Raw genomic sequence first — 24,504 nt, 5'->3', positions numbered from 1 at the left:
TGACTCTGCCAAACGGGCTCCTTTAGGTCCAACTTCGCACCTTTCTGAAGTGGGGGGTGGGGGCGCTTTGATTTCTTCAGGATGTGCTCCCGACCTCTCCGAGTAGTACAACCACCACAGGATAGGAAAAGCTCAGACCGTGGAGGCCGCCATATTTGTGTACGGAACCTTAACGCCCCGCCCCCTTACCCCCCCCCCACACCTCCAACATTGCAGTGTCTAGGAGTTCACGTCATACTTCCATTCTAACCCTATTAAAGCCCCACAACAGTCCGGCCGTCTTTCTGTGTACCTACAGCGAGGTAAAAAGCCGTTGCTGTTGTTTTTTAAAAAGGCAAGTGTGCTGTAGATACACGTACGCTCTGACCAAACGCCGCCTGAGGACCGCCCCTGTGAAACGGCTGCTCCTTCCGTACGGAAGTGGCCGTTCAGGGTGCGGCGAGGCGGCTGAGGTGACTCGACAGGCTGCGCCATCTTGTTGTACGGACGCGGAGCGGGGGGAGGAGGAGGAGGTGGAGGTGGGGGGAGAGGCAGGGCCGCCCGCGCGGCCTCCCGAGATGGTGATCTGCTGCGCGGCGCTGAATTGCTCCAACCGGCAGGGCAAAGCTCCCCGGGGTCGAGCGGCCGTCTCCTTCCACAGGTAACCAGGGGGAGGGCAGGAACAGGTCGCACCTGGTGCTGGGAGGGCGACTCGAGCACAGCCCTGCCCATCTCCTTCTCCGTGACATACGTCGGGCAGGCGGGCGAGGAGCCTCCTGCTTTTCCTCCTCCGCCGCCTGCAGCACCCTGACGGGCTGATGCCTCACGAAACGGGGTGCCCCGCTCGCATACCTGGCTGCTTGCATTCGCTCCCCTCCCCCCTTATTACCTCGCCACCACCAGCTCCCAGGCAGATCGAGGGACAAAAGAGAATCCCTTATCCATGTTCTTTCCGCCAATACAACTCCGGCCGCCTAACCTAATTTTGAGAGAGGTGTGTCAGGGTTGTGCCCTCACCCCCCGGGAAGGCAGAGCAAGGCACTCTGCACATGCTTCCTTATGGGGATGATGATGACACATTGCCCCGTCCGTCCCTCACTTTCCCACGTTTTATAGCAGAAGCGCAACCTTTGAAAACAGGTTCCAGGGCGGGTACGTCCTGAACTCTAAAAGTAAGCCCCACTTTTAAGGTGTGGAGCACAGGTGTGAGTACATAGTCTTCCTGTTTGTAAGTTTGCCTGTCTCGTCCTGTCAGAGTTCTGGGAATAAGGTGTATGCACCCATTGGAGAAAGCAACTTGCCCATCAGGTGTACAGCAATCATCTCGGCAGATGGCAACAATTAGAAATGCCTGATTTTTTGCTTTTCTGGTAGCATGCAAGAAGAGCATTCCCTAGCGTTAAGAAATATGCCACACCCATGCATATAGAAATGACAAATAGCTAAGTTGCAAAGATATGCAGAGTTTACTATAAATAACTTGAGAAAACAATATATATTTATAAATTGAGAAAAGAAGCAAATTTCATCCAGCCCAGCATTTTTTTCCTAGCAGCAACCAAGAATTCACAATCAGGGCAAAAGGTAGATTCTCAGCAAAGAGGTGCTGTCTCTGATCTAGAGAAGGGCTGTGGAATCTGTGGTCCTCCACATGATGTTGGACTCCTGAGTCTAGTCAATTGAATCCAACATGACCAGTCGTCAGGGATGATGGGAGTCATACTCCTCCATATTTTGCCCACATGCTGTTTTTTTTCTTTTTGTGTTAGACTATATGCAGATTTAGATTACATAAACTGTTCTGTCATTGAGAGTAGCAAAGTTCATTACATTGTTTCTTAAAGTGGGACTGATGACCAAAAGCTATTGCTTTTGTCAAAGCACAGGCTTACTTCAGATATCATAGTACATCAAACCATGGTTTGCTCTAACCATAGGTTAGAGCAGGCATAGGCAAACTCGGCCCTCCAGATGTTTTGGGACTATAACTCCCATCATCCCAGCTAACAGGACCAGTGGTCAGGGATGATGGAAATTGTAGCCTCAAAACATCTGGCAGGCTGAGTTTGCCTATGCGTGGGTTAGAGCCCAAATCATGTTTTGAGCTTCCAATGTACAAGCAAACCATGGTTTAAAGCTGTTTGCTTTCATTTTCCCTTTGCTTTGCACTCCAGAAATGAAGCAAAGACCATGACTATAATTTGTCATTTCAGACATAATGTAGTTTGCAAGTGCAGATACACTTCAAACCATTACTTATGATTTTGGTTTGCTGACTGATTGCAAATCATGACATATCAATTCAGTCAGCATGCTAAACCATAATAGTTAGATCCTATACACTTAACATAGTGAGACTTAGTCATTGGTAAACCTGCAGAGGATTGCACTCCTTACTCATGATTTGGTATGACATCTAAATTGAGCAAAATAAATACTTTATAATGCCTACTTGGTCTGCACTGAGGCAGCAGCTTCTGTTGTAACAGAAGTAACTAATACTAAAGTGGACATAGATGAAAAAGGAAAAGTTGTCATCCAACAATGGCATTTTGCACTATGGGTGAACAGAACTTGGATAAGGATATCCCAGTAGATATAATTTGCAGTAGATCAGCAACAATGCTGATGTTATTTATTATTACACTTATATCCTAGTTTTCCTTGAATGAGGTAAATATAGCATATTTTTGAGTTGAACATATTACTTCTTCATTGTTAAAGTATGTCCTGCTCCCCTGCCTGGCTTCAGTTGGAGGATCTTGGACATCTATTAAAAACACACACATAAAGTAGATCCGGCAAGCCGCCCCCACAATAGGTGATCATTTTGGCCTGTGGCACCACAGGTTTCCTGTTAGCTCCCAGAATGCATTTTGTCTGCTCATGATAGACATGAGAAACTGGCATAGTCTCCATCCGACTTTTCAGTGTCGGGTGTATTGAATCAGAAGGCTTGACACTTGAAAACCCATTTTTTCTGCCTTTGTGTTGAAGTGGTAATTTCAGACTGTTTTATACCTTTCCTGGTATTCTCTCCCTACAGTTTGGAAGAGTCTGTTTCACAAAGCAGGTTAATGGGTTAGATTGCCTCTCTCATCATGGATAACTCACCGATATAGTGGAGCCAGACGGAGTTTTTCTATTCACACTATTTGCTCTTTTAACTTTACAGTGCTGATCAGGATCTATAGTGCCGTCAACAACACTTGACGTACCTTTAGATGCACTTCTGCCTGAACCAAGACACAGGCAAACAGATAAATGCACACACATTGTTTGGTGTGGCTTACAATTTCTCTTCCCCAGAGTGAACAGTGGTAACCCCAGCAGTGTCTCCCCATCCTCTCCTCTTATTTGTCTGCACCTCGCACTGCACTGGGAAGGAAGGTAGAAGGATATTTATGTGCCATCTGAGGAGAAAGTTGTTGAGGTCAGTGATCTCAGACTAAGCTGGAAGACTGCATAACTCCATATTAGGTCAGGGATAGACATATATTTCTGACTGGTACAAATACATTGTGATATGGTTAGCTGCTAAGCTCCCAAATCTAGACTTAAGGTATAGCAGGGATAACCTAACTAGGGTACCATATAAAGTTCAGCAATAGATTACCAGTGGTGGTGGTGCCCTTACTATAGTACTTTCCCTGTAGAAGACCCATCTGGCCAGCTGCCTCTTATCATTCAGCCTGACCTAATGCAACGTTAGGTGAGTCTGAGCACCTTGGAAAGAAATAAGCTTAACCATATCCAACCCTGCATAGGAGTTGCAGCTTTAGCATAGCACTTGGCAGCTCATTTAAATCTGCTGGTTGGATTGTAAGAATTGTTTGCAAGTGGCTAAATGATAAAAATATGTTAACTGTCATTAATGTTACTGAATTGTATGTATTTCTGTTTGCTGCAAGAACCGTTTTCAATTAGTCTAGAGTTACTGCATTTTTAAAAAGGAACGAATAGGTTCAAAGCTGAAAGAGTCTTAACATACATGACAAATTTTGATTTGTAGAAAATGTAATTACTGCTGCATATTTCTGCACCCTGCAATATAATCTTAACAGACTGTCTTTTTATAAAATTCAGGTTGCTCTTAAATGTAACTCAATGTATAAGCTGCTTTGAAAAGCTCTAGGCAAAAAGCAGACACAGTAATGCTTTTCCTTTACACTGTTTTGAAGGTTTCCCTTAAAGGATTCAAAGAGACTGATCCAGTGGTTAAAAGCAGTTCAGCGGGACAACTGGATTCCCACCAAGTATTCCTTTCTTTGCAGCGAGCACTTTACTAAAGACAGTTTTTCAAAACGGCACGAAGACCAGCACCGGCTGCTCAAGCCCACAGCTGTGCCAACCATCTTCCATATTTCAGAGAAAAGAGGGGAGAGCAGGGATTATGTCAAAAGGAGGAGGAAAATAGCAAGTCAGACTCTAGAAGGAGATGGCGATCAACCAAAGGAAGGAAGCGGTGAGGTAGTTGAGGGAATCTTATCATCTGACCAAAACTTGATAGTTCACGGGACTCAAGAAATAGAGCAAGTGACTCTTCAAGCTGAAATCAGGTCAATGTCAGAGCAGGGAGAAAATTTCCAGGACCAACTTGAAGGCTCCCTCAGGAGGATGTTAGCAGATAACCTAGTCACAAAAGTAACTCAAAATAAGCCAGGAAAACTGACTCTGGAGGATTGTTCTGAAGCAGTTATCCATTCTGGGAATTTGAAAATGGACAAAAGTGGTATATCGGAGGATGACTTCACCCCTCCTGTGTCTGGCGCATGCAAATTTATTGGCTCCCTTCACTCTTACAGCTTTTTCTCCAAGCACACTAGAGAGAGGTCATCTTTTCCAAAAGAGCAACTAGAAAGGAAAAGGTTAAGGAGAAGTGTGGATCCAAGCTGTAGTAGCAACACTCTGGAGCAGGATACTAGTTTAACAGAATCCTCCTCTACTTCCTCTCTCACTGCTATCCCTCAGAAACCTTCCCAGAACATGTCTGCTTCTCCTGCAGATCTGACCCCTAAGCCAGCAACAGAAGCTGTTGTAGGTCAGAAGGGAGAAACGGATGCCAACCCCATGTCCATCAATGAGGTCATCATGTCTGCTTCAGGAGCCTGCAAGCTCATTGATTCCCTGCATTCGTATTGCTTCTCCTCTAGGCAGAGCAAAAGTCAAGTGTGCTGCTTGAGAGAACAGGTAGAGAAGAAGAATGGAGAGCTAAAGCAGTTGAGACAAAAGATCAGTCGCTCCGACAGCCAAGTTAGAAAGCTGAAGGAAAAACTAGATGAACTGAAGAGGATCAATTTCCCATGCCTGAGCAACCTGCTGTCCCAGGACTGTGGTCAGTATCTTCTGCACTCTTAGCCAGGGCGAAACGGATATAAAAATATGAAGCCATTGAGTTAAATATAATGGGTGGGATTCAGTGTTGCGTTATAATGAACAATCACACACTGCATGCATTGCAGCTTGCCAGATGGAACCATTGCCCCTCTTCTTCCCCTTCAGTGTTGATTTGTGGGTTCTCCCAGCTGCCCCTCGAGCCAATTTCAGGGGGCACACACTGAGAGGAGAGGGCAGGACTTCCCATTGCACCAGCGGAAGTCCGTGTTGGGTGAATTCTGCCCATTTCCTTAAGAATACCTTATTATTATTGGTGATATAGCCTCCAGTTTTTGAAAATGAAACTGCTTGCAAACTCTTATGCTTTGTTGTTGAAACTAGGATCGTCAGGTGCAAAAGAGGCCAAGCAACCCGCACATTAAATTGTCATGTAAAAAAGAGAATTTCAGCAGCAGGTGTGCCTTGTTATGCAAGCCACATCTGCTGAGATTTCCTCTTTTATACAACTAGGAAAGCTGCAGGTGTCCTACCCTAACCGAAACATTCACACGTACATTCCCCACCCATACGCCATGTACCAGTGCTCTGAAATTTGAGGAGAGGAGGAATATTGTCCTTAGAATTACATTTTAGGGGTTTCGATTGTTTGCATTACTGCCTATGGGTGAGTCATTAATATGCCAGTTTTAAAACTTGTTTGAAAGTTGCTTGGGAATCCGGTTTATCCATCATATAGCTCTCATTTATGAATATCATGATTTCTCAGGATGCTTTCCCTCTGAATGTGTAGCTTTCTTATAACCAAACACAGTTCAATTACCATTTGACATGCAGTTGGTACACTGTAAAAGGTAAAGTAAAGGTAAAGGGACCCCTGACCATTAGGTCCAGTTGTTACTGACTCTGGGGTTGCAGCGCTCATCTCGCTTTATTGGCCGAGGAAGCCGGCGTACAGCTTCCGGGTCATGTGGCCAGCATGACTAAGCCACTTCTGGCGAACCAGAGCAGTGCACGGAAACTCCGTTTACCTTCCCGCCGGAGCGGTACTTATTTATCTACTTGCACTTTGACGTGCTTTCGAACTGCTAGGTTGGCAGGAGCAGAGACCGAGCAACGGGAGCTCCCCCTGTCACAGGGATTCGAACCAGCAACCTTCTGATCGGCAAGTCCTAGGCTCTGTGGTTGGTTATACCCAAAATAAGATGTATTATTTTAAAAAAATGCCGTTCAAGCCATAGGCTTGCAAGACAGATGCAGGCCTCCTGGCATTTCTAGCCACCCATGAAGCTCCTCCCAGGCCACACTCATCACTAGACCTGCATCCTCTGCATGCTTTTGCCTGGCTGGAATGCATCCTTCTCTGAATGAAGAACCACGTGTATGTGTGTGTACAAAACCTCTGACTTTTGCATGGCAGGAATGTAGCTTACTGTACAAAGTGACTTACAGTGTTTTAAGGAAAAAACCAAAGACATACATACATTAAATCCAGCATTAAAAAGACCACCCGCAGAAAAAGCCCATGTATAGTTAAAAGCCAAGTGAATGTTTTTGCCTGGCAACAAAAGGTAAGAGTCACATCTGTTGCCTTTGGCTTACCTGCTACTGGCATATGACCTTGGAAGATTTCCTATGAGATAATATGGTCCTTGAGCAATCCTACCTGAGGCCATTTCTTGTGTTCAGGAAGCAGACAGTGCAGATTCAGTAGTGCTGACGTGGCCAAGACCTGGCAAGTCAGGTGTTCCGGTGGAGTGTGTTTGTATGTGTGCACCAAAATCCTCAGAGCCCTGGAGGGGAAGGGGCCAAACTTCCTTCCTCCTTCCTCACATCAGGGTTGTCTAGGTATACTAGCCAAATTTTGCCTGAAATTTACTTGGAACATCTCCCCATTGGAGAAGAAGGTCTGTAAGCTGAGGTAGGATCAAACACTCTAGCCACTGAGGACTGTGGAAGGTTTTGCCACACGTTCTCCTTTCCTTGCTGCCAAAGAGGTCAGTGGAAGTCATTTGCCTATAAGGGAATAAGGGAGAGGTGTCATGTGCTTACCTCTCCTGGCTGGATTGTGATGAAGGAGTTCAGAATTCATATACGAAACCTATTTACTACTAGAGGGTTTGAGACCAGGGGTGTGTAACCTGTAGCTGTCCAGCTGTGGCCATCCCACCAACCCCAGGCAGCATGGCCAGTGATGGGAGAAGTAGTCCAGCAACATCTGGAGGGCCACAGGTTAGCCTCCCCTGCTTTAGTTTGTTGTGCTGATTTAGGCCAGTGTTGCTCAAACTTGGGTCCCCAGCTGTTGAACTACAACTCCCATCAACTCTAGCTGGCAGGACCTTGCTAGCAGTGATCAGGCTATACCCCTGATTGTAACTTGTTTTAACAGTTTTAAATTTTAAATTGTTGTAACTTGCCCTGGGACCTGCTGGTGAAGGGCAGGTAATAACCTTAGTAACAACAACAACAACTTCTGATTGATGTTTTGAACAGTTGTTAATTGTTTTGTGTGTGCTCTGTAGAGAAACAAGGAATATGTTTCTGTGTGGACACTGTTACTTACAGATTACTTAGTCTCGTAAGAATGAAAGAAACAAAGGACAAAGTTGTAGGCTCAATATGTAACTTTGCCTGACAAAATCTCAATTTGTATGAATTACTGATGCAATTTTGCTAATCTGCAATATCATACCCCTCAACTGTCTCGATTTAAGCGGGACATCCCATTTTGGGGGGCTGTGCGCTTGCACAAGTCACGTGACTCCATGGCCCCGAAAGACGTGTGTCCCGGTTTTCCTCTGGGACATGTTAGAGGGTATGCAATATTATTGCTGAGATGCATATTATTTGCAAATGTGTATATGTAAAGCCTTCCCCCTGCTTTATGTTTTCCCCTTTGCATCGCAGCAAAGGCTCCAAGTAGAATTTTGCTAATCAGCTATACAGGTGGCAACCATTTTAGGCATCTCCAATCAGTGCACAATTACCGGCATGCAGGTCCTTTTGGACCTGGAAGAGAGAAGAATGGAGACGGGGTGGAGCATAATGGGCAGGGACGCACTTACGCACACTCCACCGATGTGTGCAGGGGCTGGGAACGGAACCCCTGCACAAAATGATCGCCATCTGTACTAATTGATAAAACTCAAATGTAAATACATATATGTTTGCCTTTAACTTCATTTATGTAGCTTATCCTCAGTCTATGAAAAGGCAATAGCAGCCAGAAAGGAATTGTGAGTCACAATATATGCCATACTTGTAGATTTCTTCTCTCCATAGCTTGCTTAAGCTAAACTACAACTCCCAGAATACACTGGGGTAACCTCTGTGTAGAGTCCCAAGGTTGTTTCCTGTCTTGTCTTACTAGATTGCATCACAGTGTTCCTGGAGAATAGGGAATGATAAGCGATCTAGAGTGAACAAGCTAAAAATAATCTTGCACGATATGGCCAGCATTGAAACAGACACAGGTACAGTCTAAAATGCTTAACACTTTTATTGAAACACTTAAGACATTCTGAAAATGGAGATTTGGGTTCCATTTGAGCTCTTCTTAAGTTTCATGCCTGCTTAAATTATCCTGCAGGCCATTGTTCTCAGCCTTTGTGTGCAGAGATCTGTTGTCTCAACAGAGTGCAGTGCCCCTGTACTCTGCAACCTTACTTGGAGCTGCTATATGGTCCATGGGATTGTATTCAGAATGAGACCTCAGAATTATTCACTTGCTCCCTTGATCCAAATAGCTCAGTTAGTAGAGCATGACGCTCTTAATCTCAGGGTTGTGGGTTCAAACCTCATGTTGGACAAAAGATTCCTGCATTGCAGAGGGTTGGACTAGATGACCATTGTGGTCCCTTCCAGCTATACAATTATGTGATTCTATTATCTCTTCATCATGGGTAAAAGTTTACAAGTAAAACAGGGAAGAGCCCACAACCTTCCTATTCAGTTCTGTTTATGGTGAGAGGGGAACTTGGTTAACAAACACTCTTGGCCACCCTCAGGGGTGTACAATGAAAGTACAATAAAATAATATATGCATTATTTAGCAAGTTTTATATATGGCTTAATAAAAAAACCTATACAGTTTACTTTAAATAGTTTTAAAATAGTAATTAAGAATAGGAATCAAAGCAGACCATACAGCAGTAGAATCAAATATATCTTATTAGAATCAACTTATCAGTTGTATTTAAGGAGATTTTCCAAGGCAATATGTGTGCTTTGGAGTTGCACAATATGACATTTAATATGTACTGTATGAAAGGTTGAGAATGAGGAAGGAGATGTACTGTAAAACTCCCTGGGATTTTCTTATGTGTGTTTTTTTTTAAAAAGGTAGCTGATTATGATTCAGATAAGATTTTTGACCAGCTAGTCAGCTAACATTTTGCACGAATTTTCAGTTCACATTCTTTCTGCATTAGAGTAAAAATAAACATCTGGGCTGGATGATAAGTTGAATAACTTTGAGTTGAATTTCAACTTTAAGTCAGCATTCTCTGGTATCTCTGACCAACAACCTCTTAGTACAAATCTAACAGAAAGCTTGTCATCTTTCTTGCAGTCCAATATTCCTTTTCAAATTGCATGTGTTGAAATGGAATTTGTCGTGAAGATACAACTGCAAAGGATTCAGTGCCTTTGGAACTTTGCAAGTGTATTTAGATGAGCTCTTACTGTAGTGAATCTGGAAGGTCCAGCAGTGACCTCTCAATTATTCTTTGTTCTCATTTAGTGATACCATTCCAGGTAACAAAAGTGACAAAAGTAGCAAAAAAAAAGGAGCAGGTAATACGGATCCATGTTGCACCCTTTCAGGGAAGGCTGCTTTGAATTGCTGTATTATTACTTGAGCCACTAGATGGTAGCAAAAACCACATTTTCAGCTTTGCAAGCTTCCCTGTTTTTATCTTATAAATTAATGGACTCTGGTCTACAAAAGTTAAGTCATAATAAATCCTTAAAGTTGCCACAAGTCTCTTTGTTATAAACTGCATATGTTCTTCAAGGAAGAGAGGTCAGACTTTTGCATGACCTTATACTACCGTAATTGCATGAAAATTGTGCTTTGTCATAAATATTGCCACAATTTTATGCTTAAGGAGATGGAAGGAAAAGAGATTTCATTGAAATCTGCCCAGATAAAGAGAGCTTTTCAGAATAGCTCATCACCCATCACACTTCTCACTGCTCTATGTAGAATAAAGTTAGCTTTGAAATATCCTTTTATGACCATTTGATTGTATTTTTTTTTAATTGAAAAAGATTAGACTTGCCTAACACAAGCATAACATTAGTACATAAACCAAAATAATAAATAGACCACCAAAATATATACTCGCAAGTTATAATTTCTTCTTCACAACAGAAATAATTCTTATTTACTCTGCTTTCAACAATTGGAAAGCACCCCATATAAAATAAAATTATACCTAAAGATATAGATACTGTCCCTGATGCAAATAAGTGTTTCGTCCCTGCCTGCCCCTGCAGTACTATACCACTTGCATGGAATGCTTGCCATCTTGCATGGAGCAGTCAAATTTTTAAAAGGACAAGCCAGTCTGTAGAATTCTGTGTGTTCATTTTTAAAGAAAGTGTGCTTTGGGTGCTTGTAGACAGGGGTACTATATTGAAGAGTTACAGTGGTAATTTAATTATAAAAAACATCCATTTTACCATACCAATATCATCTTCTTATTTGAGCTATCATCAAAGAACAAGAAAATCAGATACTGCTGGATGTTAGCAGACATTTGAGAACGCTGAGGTCAGGTGTTCATGCAAAGCATAGTTATGTCAGTCTTGTGTACCGTTAATCACTCATTCATCTGGCTTGAGCCTTGAATGGGACCATTCCTGTTAGGAAGCAGGGAAGACTACAGTGCTTTGTTCTGGTTCATACTTGTGTTTCCCAATTTATAGGTTATAGCTTTGTTATGACATTGCTTTCTCTGTCTAAAATAATGCTTGCCATTGATACAGTTATTTGTATATAGCTAGTAGCTCTTTGTGTACACATATATAGCTATTTGAATGTGTGGCAGCACATTCAGTATTAATATGAAGGGGACTTGGGTGTGTACAGCTTTGCCCAGCTCTGGTTTTCCAGCTGAAATTTTTCCATGCCTGAAAATTTATGTTAGCCTCATTTAGGAAAATGACATACTTGTATTATTTCTTCTTCTTGTCTCCAGGACTGTGAACATTCCAGCAGTTTTTCTTTGACGGTGGGGTAATTATGCCCTTCCCCAGCATTGCTGCTTTGATTGCAGGTCTTCTCTGTAACATATAGTTTGACCCTGAGGGGGGTAAGAAATGGTCAAGGAGCCTATATGCACATAGCTAGTCAAAATTTTATTTCGAGCCAGGTTTGTAAAATATGAAATTTGTTTTGAACTTTTGACCTACCTCAACTCTCATGTGGCCAGAGCTGGATAAAAACAGATAAAATGAAAGAGGATGGTAGAACACGCAACATGGCTACTGGGAACTGTCTCACCAATGCAAAGTAGTTGGCCAACATTGACATGGTAAGAGCTAATTGCCCAAAGTCTTAGTGCAGTTTGCTTATCCTCAGTCTCTCTCTTCTTACAGAAACCCCGCAGTTGAACCCTGTGGTTGAGCCTCTCTCCTGGATGCTGGGCACCTGGCTGTCAGACCCCCCAGGAGATGGTACCTTCCCTTCAATGAAGCCCTTTCAATACCTCGAAGAAGTGTGCATCTCTCACGTGGGGCAACCCATGCTGAATTTTTCGTAAGTTTCCTTATTTTTGAGGGTTTTTTCTGCAACAGGGACACCTTAAAGTAATCTGTGTTGTTTATCAAATGAGACTGTTAGTGAGGTACAAGCTAAGAATCAATTTAAATAAAATCAGTGCGTAGAATATAAATCAAATTATTCCTGGAAATAGACACCCTGTTTTTCAGAAGCTGCGAAGCAGCTATTAACCGATCACACATAGATTTTTACATTTAGTTGTCATCCTTAGCGATGCAGTCAGTTTTCTTAAAGACCTCAAACATAAATGAAAGGACAAAAGTAACACCTCCAAATCCCTACTAGTAATTCTAGTGCAAAATTGAGTTCCCAGGAACTTTAAGAAAGTAAATAGGCAGCAAAATCTTTAAAAGCCCCTTATGCTCTTGTTTTCCCCCTGCTTCCCATTCCCTCCCAGTGCTCCCATCCTGTGTGTGCCTGGGAAAGGTAACAGCAGGGCATATGGTGGAAGAGGCAGTGGTAGCTGCAGGTTCACCAAGGAATTGGGTGTCTAGGGATCATAGACTTTGTAAATAAGACCCCAAAATTTACTAGTCAGCAACATTTATACTGCCCTGCTAAGAGGAGGTTTTTCTCAAACTTTGGCCTTCTACCAAGTAGATTGGAGATGACCCTCCTCCACCAGCCTAGTTATTCACCTGCATGTAATTCCTTTTATGCATGGCTGCCAGGTGATTTGTTGAATACAAGTCTGTCACATTAGCTGGGGGAAAGCAGCAGTGGCTGTATGATGGATTTGGGAACAATAGATTGAAGGGGCTTCAATGGCATAGGAATGTGTTGCTGGAGAACAGTGGTCATATGGGATGTTGTGATATAGTAGTTCTGGACGCTTTCTTTTAGTTGGCGTAAGTGCTTAATGGGGTCCTTCCTGGTAGCCTGGGAATGGAATGTTTTTTCCAGAGCCAAGCAAGAGTGGGCGTGATCAAATGTATGATTTATTATCCTCCAGGCATTACAAAGATTTTTTTTTCAATATATTTTTGAATTTTTTCCAGCTCTCTTGATTCAAAAAAAGATGCATTTCTGTATAAGCACAAATGGAAAGTTGGAAATGTAACATGTTTTGGTTTTGAGAAAAACAGTTTTTCTTAGAATTTTGAGCAGTCCTTTGCGTTCTTAAAATGGAAAGTGCAATTTGAGAGTTGAAAGGATGTTCACCTTGATGCTGTTGTAAAGATAAACAAACACCTCCTCAATGATGGCAATTATGCATGATATTATTTTCTCAAAGCCATTGCTTCCCCCCCAGGAGGTACTCAAGGGTACGCAGTACCAGCATCTCTTTTTGTTGTTGTTAAAAACTGTGGAACTTACTGTAACAACTTTGTGGTGAATACTGGCACCTATTTTTCGGGGGGGGGGGAGCACTTCTTAAAGCTGCTAGTTTTTATATCCTCTAAAAAGTGGTCGGTTCAGTATGCTTTGGAATTTAATGCACTATGGCACATGCCTATTCTAGCTGCATAACTCTTTCTGCTGAATTACCCAGCTGAAATACGGATTTTCACTAATTGGGAAGATTTGAACCCCTATAATGTTGCTTTAAAGGAAGAGTTGTGTTTTAAAATATTACTTGCCAGCTGATTCTGTAAATGGCAAAATTGCCTTGCTCCTTGGGGACTATTTAGGCCCAAAGTGAGCATCCATTCTTTCTCTGCATGACCTCTGCAGAAATGCAGTGTAGGAAATGATCCAGAAACATCATAAATATGGGAGAGGTAATAGGGCGGTTATGGAAGAAAGCATTCTTTGCTGCCGACATGACATTTGGACCTGATATATAAAATCAGCACTTTTTTTACTAGCACAGTTCTGTAGTTTTTAAAAGAACTGTTCAGGAGTGCTATGTGTAAGGAAACTTGTATTACTGCAGCGTTTTATGTCGAGGAAGAAGAACACTGCCATACTACTCCTGCGGTGACAGGTACACCTCAATATTCCTTATTAGGAGCTGCTGGAGTTGCCAAGTAAAATGAAAAATATACTCTGACAAGTATCTAATGGGACAGGCAAAAACGCACTGCATAGTTAAAAGAATGTACAAATTTCCAAGAGAGGAAAAAAGATATCCAAGAAACTATCTTCAGCCATACGTGAGTGAACATAAGTTAGAAATGCCCTTAACTTCAGTGGGTCTACTCTAGATAGGACTTGCATTGAATATGATCCTATACTGCTTAAATGGGACCAGGTTTACTGTTTGTTAAGGACAGGTATGGGAGCACTATTTTCATTTCATACAGATGATGCTGAAAAAGCTGGATGAGTTCTAGTTTCTGTGGAGGATGTGTTTACAGAGGCATGGTAATGTTAGTATCCTCCTATCCTAATAGATTCAACGCCTTCCATCCAGACACCAGGAAACCAATGCACCGAGAATGTGGATTTATCCGCATCAAACCTGACACTAACAAGGTGGCCTTCATCAGTGCTCAGAATACAGGTACTAGCCTAATTACATTAGCAAGTTTTCTCCTCTTTCTCCTTTAAAACCAGCTTCCCTTAAAGCAGTCAGAAAGTGGCTTGATGCCGTACTTTCAACAAATCTCTCTTGCCTGCTTATAAGCCAAGTGTTGTCTTGTATTCCAGCTCTATGAACTGTGTCAGTATTAATAATTTCTCTTCTTGATCCAGGTTTGGTAGAGGTGGAGGAAGGAGAAGTTAATGGGCAGGAGCTTTCTATAGCTTCCCACTCTGTAGCAAGGATCTCATTTGCCAAGAAACCCCATGTAGAGCAAGTGAGTATATTTAAGTGTGGTCCAGCTGAACTGGTATGACAAATCCGTACTCGGCATTCTGTTGCCTGCCTGAAGAGTTATATGATATCTCCCAACCCAGGGCATGTACACAAGGTGAAATGGGCAGCTCGAAAGAGACCACTAAAGAGCGGAAGAGAGCAACTAACATCTGTAGCTATGAACTTCAGTGGTTAAGGATTTGAACCCTTAGTCAGCCGGCAAGCAGACTGCAAAGAACCACCGAAATTTGGGGGATAAAACAGATAGGGTTCAGTTCCTGCAGAAGGGAGATGCTGAAGTGACTACAAGAAAGCTTTTGTGTATTCTGGCAGTGGCAGCTATTTTAGATGCTGAAGGTGGGAAGAGCATCAAGGCTAGAACCCAGATTTCCTATAGCTCCACAGACTTGAGCTCCACATCTCAGGAAATGGCCGAAGGCAGACTCATGATGGGGCCTTTGAACTCACTAGTACAGTAGAACCACTTAGACCACAAGAGGTCCCAGATATGGCCAAGGATTATGATCTCCCACAGGAAAAGGGTGGAGAGGGAGATGTGCCTGCAATTATATAGCTAATCAGAAAGAGTGGTGCAGGGCCTCACTGGATAAGTGTCTGACTCATTCATGCCCCAGGAAGCCTTTAACTTTGACATTCTCTTCAGCCCTACCTATTTTTTGTAACTGATTTCCAATATCTGTCGATTTTTGTACCCAGCAGACCTTTCTATCAATCCGTCTCCCCACAGATTGGCAGCAGCACTGCTTGGTTGATAGTTACACTAGCAGAAACTGCTCATACTCAGAAGTTGCAAAACTCTGACCAAAATGTGTACCCCTGACTTGATAGGATATTTTAGTGAATATTCTCCCTCCTGCCTACAACCTCTGTGGCACATGTCAAGGCTGTGGTTACCTAATTTTGGGGACCCTCATTTACCCCAACATGACTGGTTGGTTGGGGTTTCAGAAGCAGGAACAAATTTTCAGTATTTTGTACCAGACATTCCCAGTCTTTCAACAGTCCTGACTTTTCCTTCCTCTTGAATTGAATAGTAGGTTTCTCTCTGGCTGGCCTGATACTATACAGAAGAGACAAAAATTGTCCTCAGGTGTCCTTTGGCTATTTTAATGTGGATGTCTGCCCTGAGAAGGCCCCTGGTTTGTAGAGAGACAGAAATGTCCTGTCCCTGGGCTGTTTACCTTGCTGAGCCTTAATTAAGACTTGGATGAAAGGAGGCGCATTTATCTTGGTGCTTGCCACCGCTTTCTCTGCTCTGTTAGAAGGCAACACAAGAAAACACCATGCTAATGGAGTGCTTGCTGGCTCCGCAGGCTGTAACTGTGCATAGGTGTTATAAAAAAAACAAAAAAAAAGTTGCTAGACCCCCCACTTTCTTACCTGATCTCAAGGATTTCATCTGTTCAAGAATTTCTCATACTTCTAGCCAACAGGTCTCTTCTCTTCGTAGGACTGTCCCTCCCACCTCCCTCCCTTTTCTTTTCTTTTCTTTTTTCTTTGTATACATATTTTCCTCTTCATGTTGTTCACATAATTTCATGTAAGGCATATTGCTCTTTTAATAATAATTTTTATTATTTGGTAGCACTGCACAAGGTCTTAGAGTATTATTCCTCATCAGGCAGCCTTGACTCTTGCAGTTGAAGAACTTAGCAGAGCAAACACATTCCCTTGGGGGAGAAAAAAGACAAAGTCAAGTAGACAGTCTGCTTCTATAAAATTTAAAGCAGCTCTGTTCATCCTCATATTTCATGCTACTGTGAGATCTGTGCCAATTTTTTTAAAATGCATTAAGCGCTTGGTAGAAGAGGTAAAACGAGAACAGCAATAGAGGACCTGAAAAAAATATTGAGGTCAGAGAAATGACAGAGAAATGTCTATTTTGTAGTAGGGCGGCTGCTGAGAGAGGGCTACAGTTAACCTTCCCTCTAATAGGGAACTTGGGTAGTGAGTGCCAACAGAAATGGGACCACTGAGAAACAAGAGGGAGGCATTGGCACATTCAGTGGAACGCCAAGATTTACAGAAGTACACAGCTATATATTAAAACAAACAATGTTCAGTGGCCATGGAAGGCTGAGTATCAGTTGAAAGAAAAAAGTGGGGAACTGATGTGTGTAGATGGAAGGCTCTCCGAAGCAAACTGACTGGCTTGAACCCTGAACAAGAGGAGTCCTATTAGGAAATGGTAATACATTGGAACATTCTGTTGCAGATCCTAATTGTTTCTACTGAAGATGAACTCAGGTGACTGAGTGTCAATCAGTTTGGAAGCTAAATGGGGCCACTCAAAAGTCAGGGATTCATTTCTAGATAACAGCAACCTCCCAGATATGCAGAATTATGTAATATTATGAATTATAAAGAAAGAGGATTTTATTAAAATAAAAAAGTAATTGTGAGGCCCCAGGGTGGGGGTACTAGTGCCTTCTAGATGTTATTGGACTACAACTCTTGGCCAGTTAAAATATAATGAGTCCCAGTTTCACAGATGTTCTGAAACGAGCCTACGCACACCGGACCCTTACATTTTTCATTTTTCTTGACTACTGCCTAACAACAAAACCACATCCCACAAAGATACTCAGAATATCTATTTATGACCTTTTGTAAACTGCTTGTTAAAATAGTTTGAATAATTTTGGACTGTGGAACTAATTTAATTTATTGGTACATTTAACCTACATTGTTATGTAAGTACCCTGCATCTGCGGCAAAGCAATGCTAACAGTATTCCAGTATACTTCTGTTTATATTCTAGTGACTTGTCTGAGGGTGGGTGCTTCAAAAATGCAACATACCACTTAGTTCATTGTAGAGATGTCAAGGTTTGCCACTGTTAAAAACATTTGATAAAAATAGCTCCTGAATTTCCAGTCAAAGCAATGTAGAATTTAGAGTTGGGAAAGGCACAGGCTGCAATTTGAATGTAACTGGATGCATAACAAGAACAAGCCTGGCCTCTCCTCCCTTGGCTTATATGCTATTTCCTCCCCCTCTCCTCTAGCACTAACATAAGGAGATGAGAAACTTCCACTTCCATTTTAGATTAACCACAAGTAACCTTGTTTGAACACTAAACTATGTTTGACGTTTGCTGTGGTTGGTGAAAGCAAGTCAACTTCATAATCTCCAGTTTGAGTGTGCTCAAGCCCACCTATAATGCAAAACACACACACACACACGGTTCACCTGCAAAGCATGTTATCTGAAAAGCATGGTAATTATCAGTACGTATTAAAGGTTTAATGTACTAAATATTAAGGCCCTGATAAATCAAGAACATGAAAAAGCAAGACCACTCACTCTTCATATTAATTCAGTTCCAACACTGGAACAATAACACCAGAGGTTTGTTTATTCAGGTTTCATCCTGTTCCATCCATTCCCTTAAGGATTTCTGCAGCCGCAGGGCAACTTACAGTTGCTGTTGAGTTCCTTTTGGAGGGAGGGCGGAAGCAAACTCCCAGAAGCTATAGGTCTTCCAGCCAGTTGCTGGGGTCAAGCTAATCTTTCTATCGCTGGCAAGAGCAGCAGGAGACACATCCCTGTTCACCCATGTCTCCTTTACCTTGTCTCAGATTATCTTGCCTGTAACGTTTGGGATACATTTCCTGGGTGATTATGTAAAAATTACCAATATTCAGCAGGTTGTTTTAAAAGGGGGAAAGTATTTTATTCTGTAGACCTCTTCAAATAAAGACAGGAAATTGATTTTACTGGCGCGGTTTGTGTTTGCATTTCCTCACAATATATGGTTCCAAATAACAAGTGTATTAGAGAGCTTTCATGGAGCTGAAGTTTTTCTGTTTCGATAGCTGCATATTGGTGGGGTGTGGGTGTTTTTGCTGCAATTGTACTTAACAAAATAACTTTTGGCAGGGTTTCTTTGGCAGGGATCCCGCAGTCCCGGATATCTCCACTCTTCTTTAAAAACCATGTTAACTATGGCAAAAAAGGGTAAAGGGCACCAACTTAGCATACACAAAATCTTGGATTGTGTGCAGAAATCTTTTACTGAAATAAGCGGAGGGGCCTTGTTGGCCTCTGCCAAAATGTGCTCTGACTACAGTGCCTTGCTTTACACTTATGGGCTGTTTGGTGCAAGACTCCCAGAATTCCATAGCTATCAAATTCTAAATTATTCTCCCCTTTATTTAATATGTTAAATCCAATTCTCCATCACGGTTTTCTTCAATTTCAGCATTGTAATTCCTTGCCTTCGTATTCTCATACTTGGTTTAACCCTAGCTTGGCAAATTGGAAGCAGAAGATGCTTTCAAATGAGGCACAATGCTGAGTAAAGCAATCACAAATGATTAGCAGTGGGTTTTGTTTTCCTTCACTATTTTGTCTTGTGTGTTCACTATTTTGTCTTGTTTTGTCTCCATGGTTGTTGAAAGGTTGAGTGATCTCAGAGCAGGATCCTGGTACAAAATATAAGCAAAAATCTTGAACAAAATAGTTCACCTTTTTCCTGATTTATGGGATATATTATCTGTTCCTCTTGGATAATACTTGGTGGTGATATAAGCAGGCCTTCATATTTTCTCTGTAGAATTTTGCAGGGATGAGCCATTTTGCTTCCCAGTCCTGAGGACACAGATTTGGTTCAAGTCACTGGACAGTGGTTTGCTTTGCTGCTGTTTTTCTTCTTGAATTATAAACAGGATCAAATAATAAGCCATGTGTTTTCTATTTCCCTCCTTAGATTACTAGAAAATTCAGGCTCAATTCTGATGGGAAACTAGAACAGACTGTCTCCATGGCAACCACTACGCAGCCAATGACTCAGCACCTTCACATTACCTACAAGAAAGTGACTCCTTAAAACAAAGAGGAGGTTGTTTCACCATAGAGGAATCGAGGCCAAGAAAACAGAAGCAGCTTGGAAGCAGTGACTCTGTATCTTTGTCATCCAGTTCCTACCTGACAGCAGAAACTATAGTTGCTGAAAGAAGTTATTCTAAGGTTTCTGTAATGGTAGACTTAAAAAACCAAAAGCCAATAAAAAAGCCTTTATTTTTAAAGGTGTAGCTTGGAATGGTATTATGTTGAATTAGACTCCATGTTGTCATTTGTTAAAGAAGCATTGATAGTTTTTCCTTATGAAGCATGGAGGTGATGGGAGACTTCTGTCTTCAGTTTCTTTTTGCAATCTTTATGGTTTGCAAACAAGGTGGTTTATACAAAGGAAGAGGTCGTGGATTCCTCTCATTAAATGCAGGCTATGGCTAGAACCGATAAATACCTTTAAGAAGTTAAGCAATCCTGAGAGAGACTATGTTTTGTTTTAGTTTTTTAAACTAATTTCTCAAGTCATGATGAGAGCCCAGATCTTTTTCAGGTTTCTTATATAACCCATGTTCTGTTGAATAGGGTAAAACAAGAACTCCTTCCTTCATGGCTTCATGTAATAACTTGAGCTTAACCAAAAGGTATGGGATAGAGATAAAACAATTGCACTATCTTCCATTACAGCTTTGTGGTTGTTCCAGGCTGGAAGCTCCTTGCACTACTCAGTCATTGCTTTTAGTGTGAGCTGTGTTGATTTTTCATATTCTCAGGAAATACTCTGCTATGTTCAATAAACTATTCTACTATGGTCTGTCCACCATGTAGTCAGGGTTCAGTCTGAGGAAGGAGCTTTGTCTTTCGAGAGAGCCATAGCGATGCGGCCACTCTAGAGAGCCCCATTGGAGCTGTGTGAGTGGATTTGCAAGGGAAACAAGACCAAGAGGGCACTAATCCACTGCTACCCTGTCTGTGGCACTTGGTTCAGTTTGCCCAGTGGTAGTACAGTGGGAGAAACTGGGGAAATTACAATTTTATGGCAATGTGTGGATCTTGATGGAGGCTTTGTGATTGCACATTAAAAGCCTTGTCAATTAAACATAAGTATGTTTAATAAGTATGTTTAATAAGTATGTTTAATAAATAGCATTGGAAACGTTAAAACAAATGGCCAAGTTTCTGCTGCCTTTTTTCTGCCTTTCCATTAAAAAGTGCCCATGGGAGGTTTACAACAATAGAATCCACAATAAAAAAAACACCAGCCCACATAACATAATAAGCAATGTCAAAACAGAGTACAGTGGTGCCTCGCAAGATGAAAAGAATCCGTTCCACGAGTCTTTTCGTCTTGCGGTTTTTTCGTCTTGCGAAGCAAGCCCATTAGCGGATTAGCGCTATTAGCGCTATTGGCAGTTTAAGGGCTATTAACGCCTATTAAAGGCTTAAGGGATTAGCGCTTCAGAAAAAGGGGTTTTGGAGCGAAAAAAACCCTCAAAAATTTTCGTCAATTTTCGTCTTGCGAAGCAAGCCCATTGGGAAATTCGTCTTGCGAAGCGCCTCTGAAAACGGAAAACCCTTTCATCTTGCGGGTTTTCCGTCTTGTGAGGCATTCGTCTTGCGGGGCACCACTGTAGTATAAAATTATACAAGTCTAATAACATCCAGCTTCCTGGACTTTATCCTCTATCGTCCTCTGAAACTGGGTTTTATTTCCATTTTCTTCCTCCTAGCAAAAGCTTTATTTTAGAAAAAGGATGTCATTCACCACAACCTCACTGATTTATCTGATAACTGCTGTGGGAGAGAGATGTTTGTGGTCTTACACACTACTGAGTATTTCACAATCTCATCTCAGAGTCACTCCCTTCCTCTTTCAACCCTCCCCACCCCCCATACCATGTCATATATGTAAAAAAGAAGGAAGAGTTAGAGGGGGAAACTGACATGGAATTGATGGAGGAACAGTAGTGTAAATATTCAAAACTAGTTTGTTCCCAGTGTTGTATTACTTTAAGTTATTGGTTCCATAAGCTAAGCACAATGCTCCCCAAATATCTGCTGATCATTATTCCAGCTCCATTTATTAAGTACACACCAACAGTTTTAAATTAAGCATTTGATCCTTAGGGTGACTTTTTAAATGGGGTTTTTCAGGCTCTGAATTCTAATAGATTACAGGGTTTTGTCAGGGCATTTACTTTGCCTACTCTATATTAGTTTATTTCTTATCATCTCACCATTTAAAGTGTTCTGCTATCTAATCTGCACTAGGCTTTACATAAACATGATAGATTAGCAGATAGAGTTAAGTTAATCACATGCCCCTTGTCCCCTTATGATAGCCTTCCTATAACTCTCAAGAGCCCATGTTGTGAGAAGCCTTATCTGTAAGCAAAGTTCTACACTGAACTGAAATGAGGTTGAGTTGCACTGCAGCAGGTCACACAGTGTCTGTGTAATTTCCTTAGACACAACTCGCCCTTTATGAATCAAGGCTGGCCAGAGTGAAGTGACCACTTTAGGCAGCATATGATGAACAGGATAACCTCTCAGGCTTCTCTCCTGAACCCTTCAGTCATTCCTCTCTGTTGGGAGGACAGACATCCTTTCCAGAACTTTCTAATCTGCTTCCTTCATGTGGAGAACACAGTCTCATTGCCAGTGCTGAAGTGAAGCATACACACTCTACTCTTAAAGCACATTCTTTCAAATAACTCTGGACGCTGGGCACTATTAATGGGAATTGTGACTCTGTGAGGGGTAAACTGCAGTGCTCATAATTCTTTGAGGGAAATTGCTTTAAAGGGATTGTGCGTACACAGCCTGAAATTCAACTGCCTGTCCAGTCAGCTTCTGTACGTAGAAGGGGAGGGTGCCAGTTTGTTCTTTGCCTCAGGCAGCAAAATGTTTTGGGCAGGCCCAGCAATGCATGCCAGCATAACTGGCCAACTGCCACGGGGGAAAACATTTTGGTGTTGCTTAATCCAGTTAATCTTTCATGGCCGTCAGCAGGAATAATCATACATTCCAATCACTTTATGCTCACTTAACAATTCTGGTACAATTATGAGCAGGCACGGTATAGATTGAAAATGTGAGTGCTTATTAAGTATTTAGAAGTTCAAAATATTGTTACACTCCAGTCTCCAAGCAGTGTGAGATTCCAGAGGTACCAGGCACACTTGCCAGGGTCTGTGTTTCCTTGGAACATAAAGATACGGCAGAAACTGTGGTGTCTATATGATGCATGGTTTGTTTACACATATATACTGTACAACCTGAACCTACATGGAGAGTGCAGAGCGTTCACATCCCAAGAGGGCCCTGATCCTTCCATTGCTGCAGCCTCAGATTCCAAGATTGTATCAGACCCTCTCTGCAGCCTAAAACAGACTGCTCATCTCATGCTCTGACTTCTCCCTCCCCAGCTTGCAAAACTGGCACTTTTCCCCGTTTGCTTAGCTCGCCTCCCAGAGTAATTCTGCCCTTCCCTCCTGAAACTCTGGCCTTTTGTCTCTGCTACCTCTCACCTCAGGGAGGGGCTTTCTCCATTTTTTGTCTGGCCCAGAAAGTATCTGTTAATGACCTTCTTAATGGGTTAATAGTTTGACCATTATTAGCTGTGTTCCTCCAGTGACCCACCCTCTATGCCAGGCGGAATCCAGCAGAGTTTAATCAAACCTTGATTAATTCTAACTTTAACTAAATCCAGGAATTATGGGGAGGATTAGCACCCAGGAGTTTAGGGGATCCTTGCCCTCTCCAAACTTATAACAATAATGTGAGTATGATCTGTTATGCAAGCACAGCAGCCATTTGCAAATAGATCCCCATAGGACTTGGCAGAGCCCCTCCCTCCCAGTAACTGAGCACCTAGTGGGCAAGGTCTTTACAAAGAATGGGAGGCCTGAGAGTGTGCTTCTCATATCTGCCTCCACCCCTCTCTCGTGTGGCAGGGGGTGAGCTACAGCCGGTGACCTACACATACAGCATCAGGGGAGAGGAGATGCAGCTTGATAGGGTGCCGTGTGAACTTTCTCCCTGAGAATTTATGGGGACAACAGCATGAGCCAGAAGAGAGGATTAGTAGCATACCTCAATCTTACCCTTTTCAGGTATGTAAAAAGAATGAAAAGACTGAACAAGATGCATCTCTGTGAGCCGGTTCATATTACAAGCAGAAAAAGCGGAAGATCTGTAATTCTTTTCCTGCTCCTGCAAGAGGTGACATGGAACTGCTACAACACATCATGGTAAGATGTCACAGGGAGGTCATGGCCCTCATGGAAGGGAAATGTCAGAGTCCCCATGCTGTGGATTAGGGCTGAATCATGTCCCTGCCACTCCTACTTCTGCTTTTCCCATTTCTAGAAGCACATGCAACAGCTTTATGTGCACAAGGGAGTGTGGGTAGGGGGTGGGTCTGTTAAGCCAGTTCTCCTTTCCAGAGTTCCTTTTGGACTGCAAAGCCAGCTTCCCCACCCAGACTTCAGAATTGATGTGGCGCTGCTTTGCCAAAGCTGTGTAGTACACATTATACTTTTAAAGCACGTTCGAAGCACAATCTTTCCCGCAAACCCTGGGCGCTAGGGTTGCTGGAAATTGTAACTATTTGAGGGGTTAAAATGCAGTGCCCAGGATTCTTGGAGTTAAAGAATGGCCATTGAATGGGCATAAAAGATATATTTTCCCTCCTAAAAAGTAAGGGGAAATGTGTGTGCGTCTTATGGAGCGAATGCAGGCTGCACAGCTATCCCAGAAGCCAGAACAGCAAGAGGGATTGCTGCTTTCACTGCGCAGCGATCCCTCTTGTTTTTCTGGCTTCTGAGATTCAGAATATTTTTTTTCT

General features: G+C 42.3%; 1 protein-coding gene across 5 annotated transcripts; it reads left to right on the top strand.

The window, feature by feature from the left end:
* The first annotated feature begins 219 nt into the window (after nt 1–219).
* THAP4 (THAP domain containing 4) lies at nt 220–19,891 on the top strand. 5 transcript variants are annotated; one of them, XM_083443104.1, is made up of 6 exons: nt 220–334; nt 4,161–5,314; nt 11,917–12,076; nt 14,437–14,546; nt 14,738–14,841; nt 19,573–19,891. In XM_083443104.1, exons 2-6 carry the CDS (start codon nt 4,543–4,545, stop codon nt 19,690–19,692), a joined length of 1,266 nt encoding a protein of 421 aa, XP_083299230.1. In that variant the 5' UTR covers nt 220–334; nt 4,161–4,542; the 3' UTR covers nt 19,693–19,891. The 5 variants fall into 5 exon arrangements, with proteins under 5 accessions (XP_083299230.1, XP_083299228.1, XP_083299231.1 ...); XM_083443102.1 differs by lacking the exon at nt 220–334 and adding an exon at nt 486–640; XM_083443105.1 differs by lacking the exon at nt 220–334 and adding an exon at nt 504–640 and having other exon boundaries at nt 5,133–5,314.
* The last annotated feature ends 4,613 nt before the right edge of the window (nt 19,892–24,504 follow it).

This window comes from Podarcis tiliguerta (genome assembly GCF_965153285.1).
Source record: "Podarcis tiliguerta genome assembly, chromosome: 5".
NCBI lineage: Eukaryota > Metazoa > Chordata > Lepidosauria > Squamata > Lacertidae > Podarcis > Podarcis tiliguerta.
This window is presented reverse-complemented; position numbering and strand designations above follow the sequence as displayed.

Excerpts from the sequence above, each read along its gene's own strand:
- THAP4 (XM_083443102.1), top strand. The coding sequence starts at position 558 with ATGGTGATCTGCTGCGCGGCGCTGAATTGCTCCAACCGGCAGGGCAAA. Across the intron at positions 5,315-11,916 it reads CCTGCTGTCCCAGGACTGTG|AAACCCCGCAGTTGAACCCT; the intron begins GTCAGTATCTTC and ends CTCTTCTTACAG. Across the intron at positions 14,547-14,737 it reads CATCAGTGCTCAGAATACAG|GTTTGGTAGAGGTGGAGGAA; the intron begins GTACTAGCCTAA and ends TTCTTGATCCAG.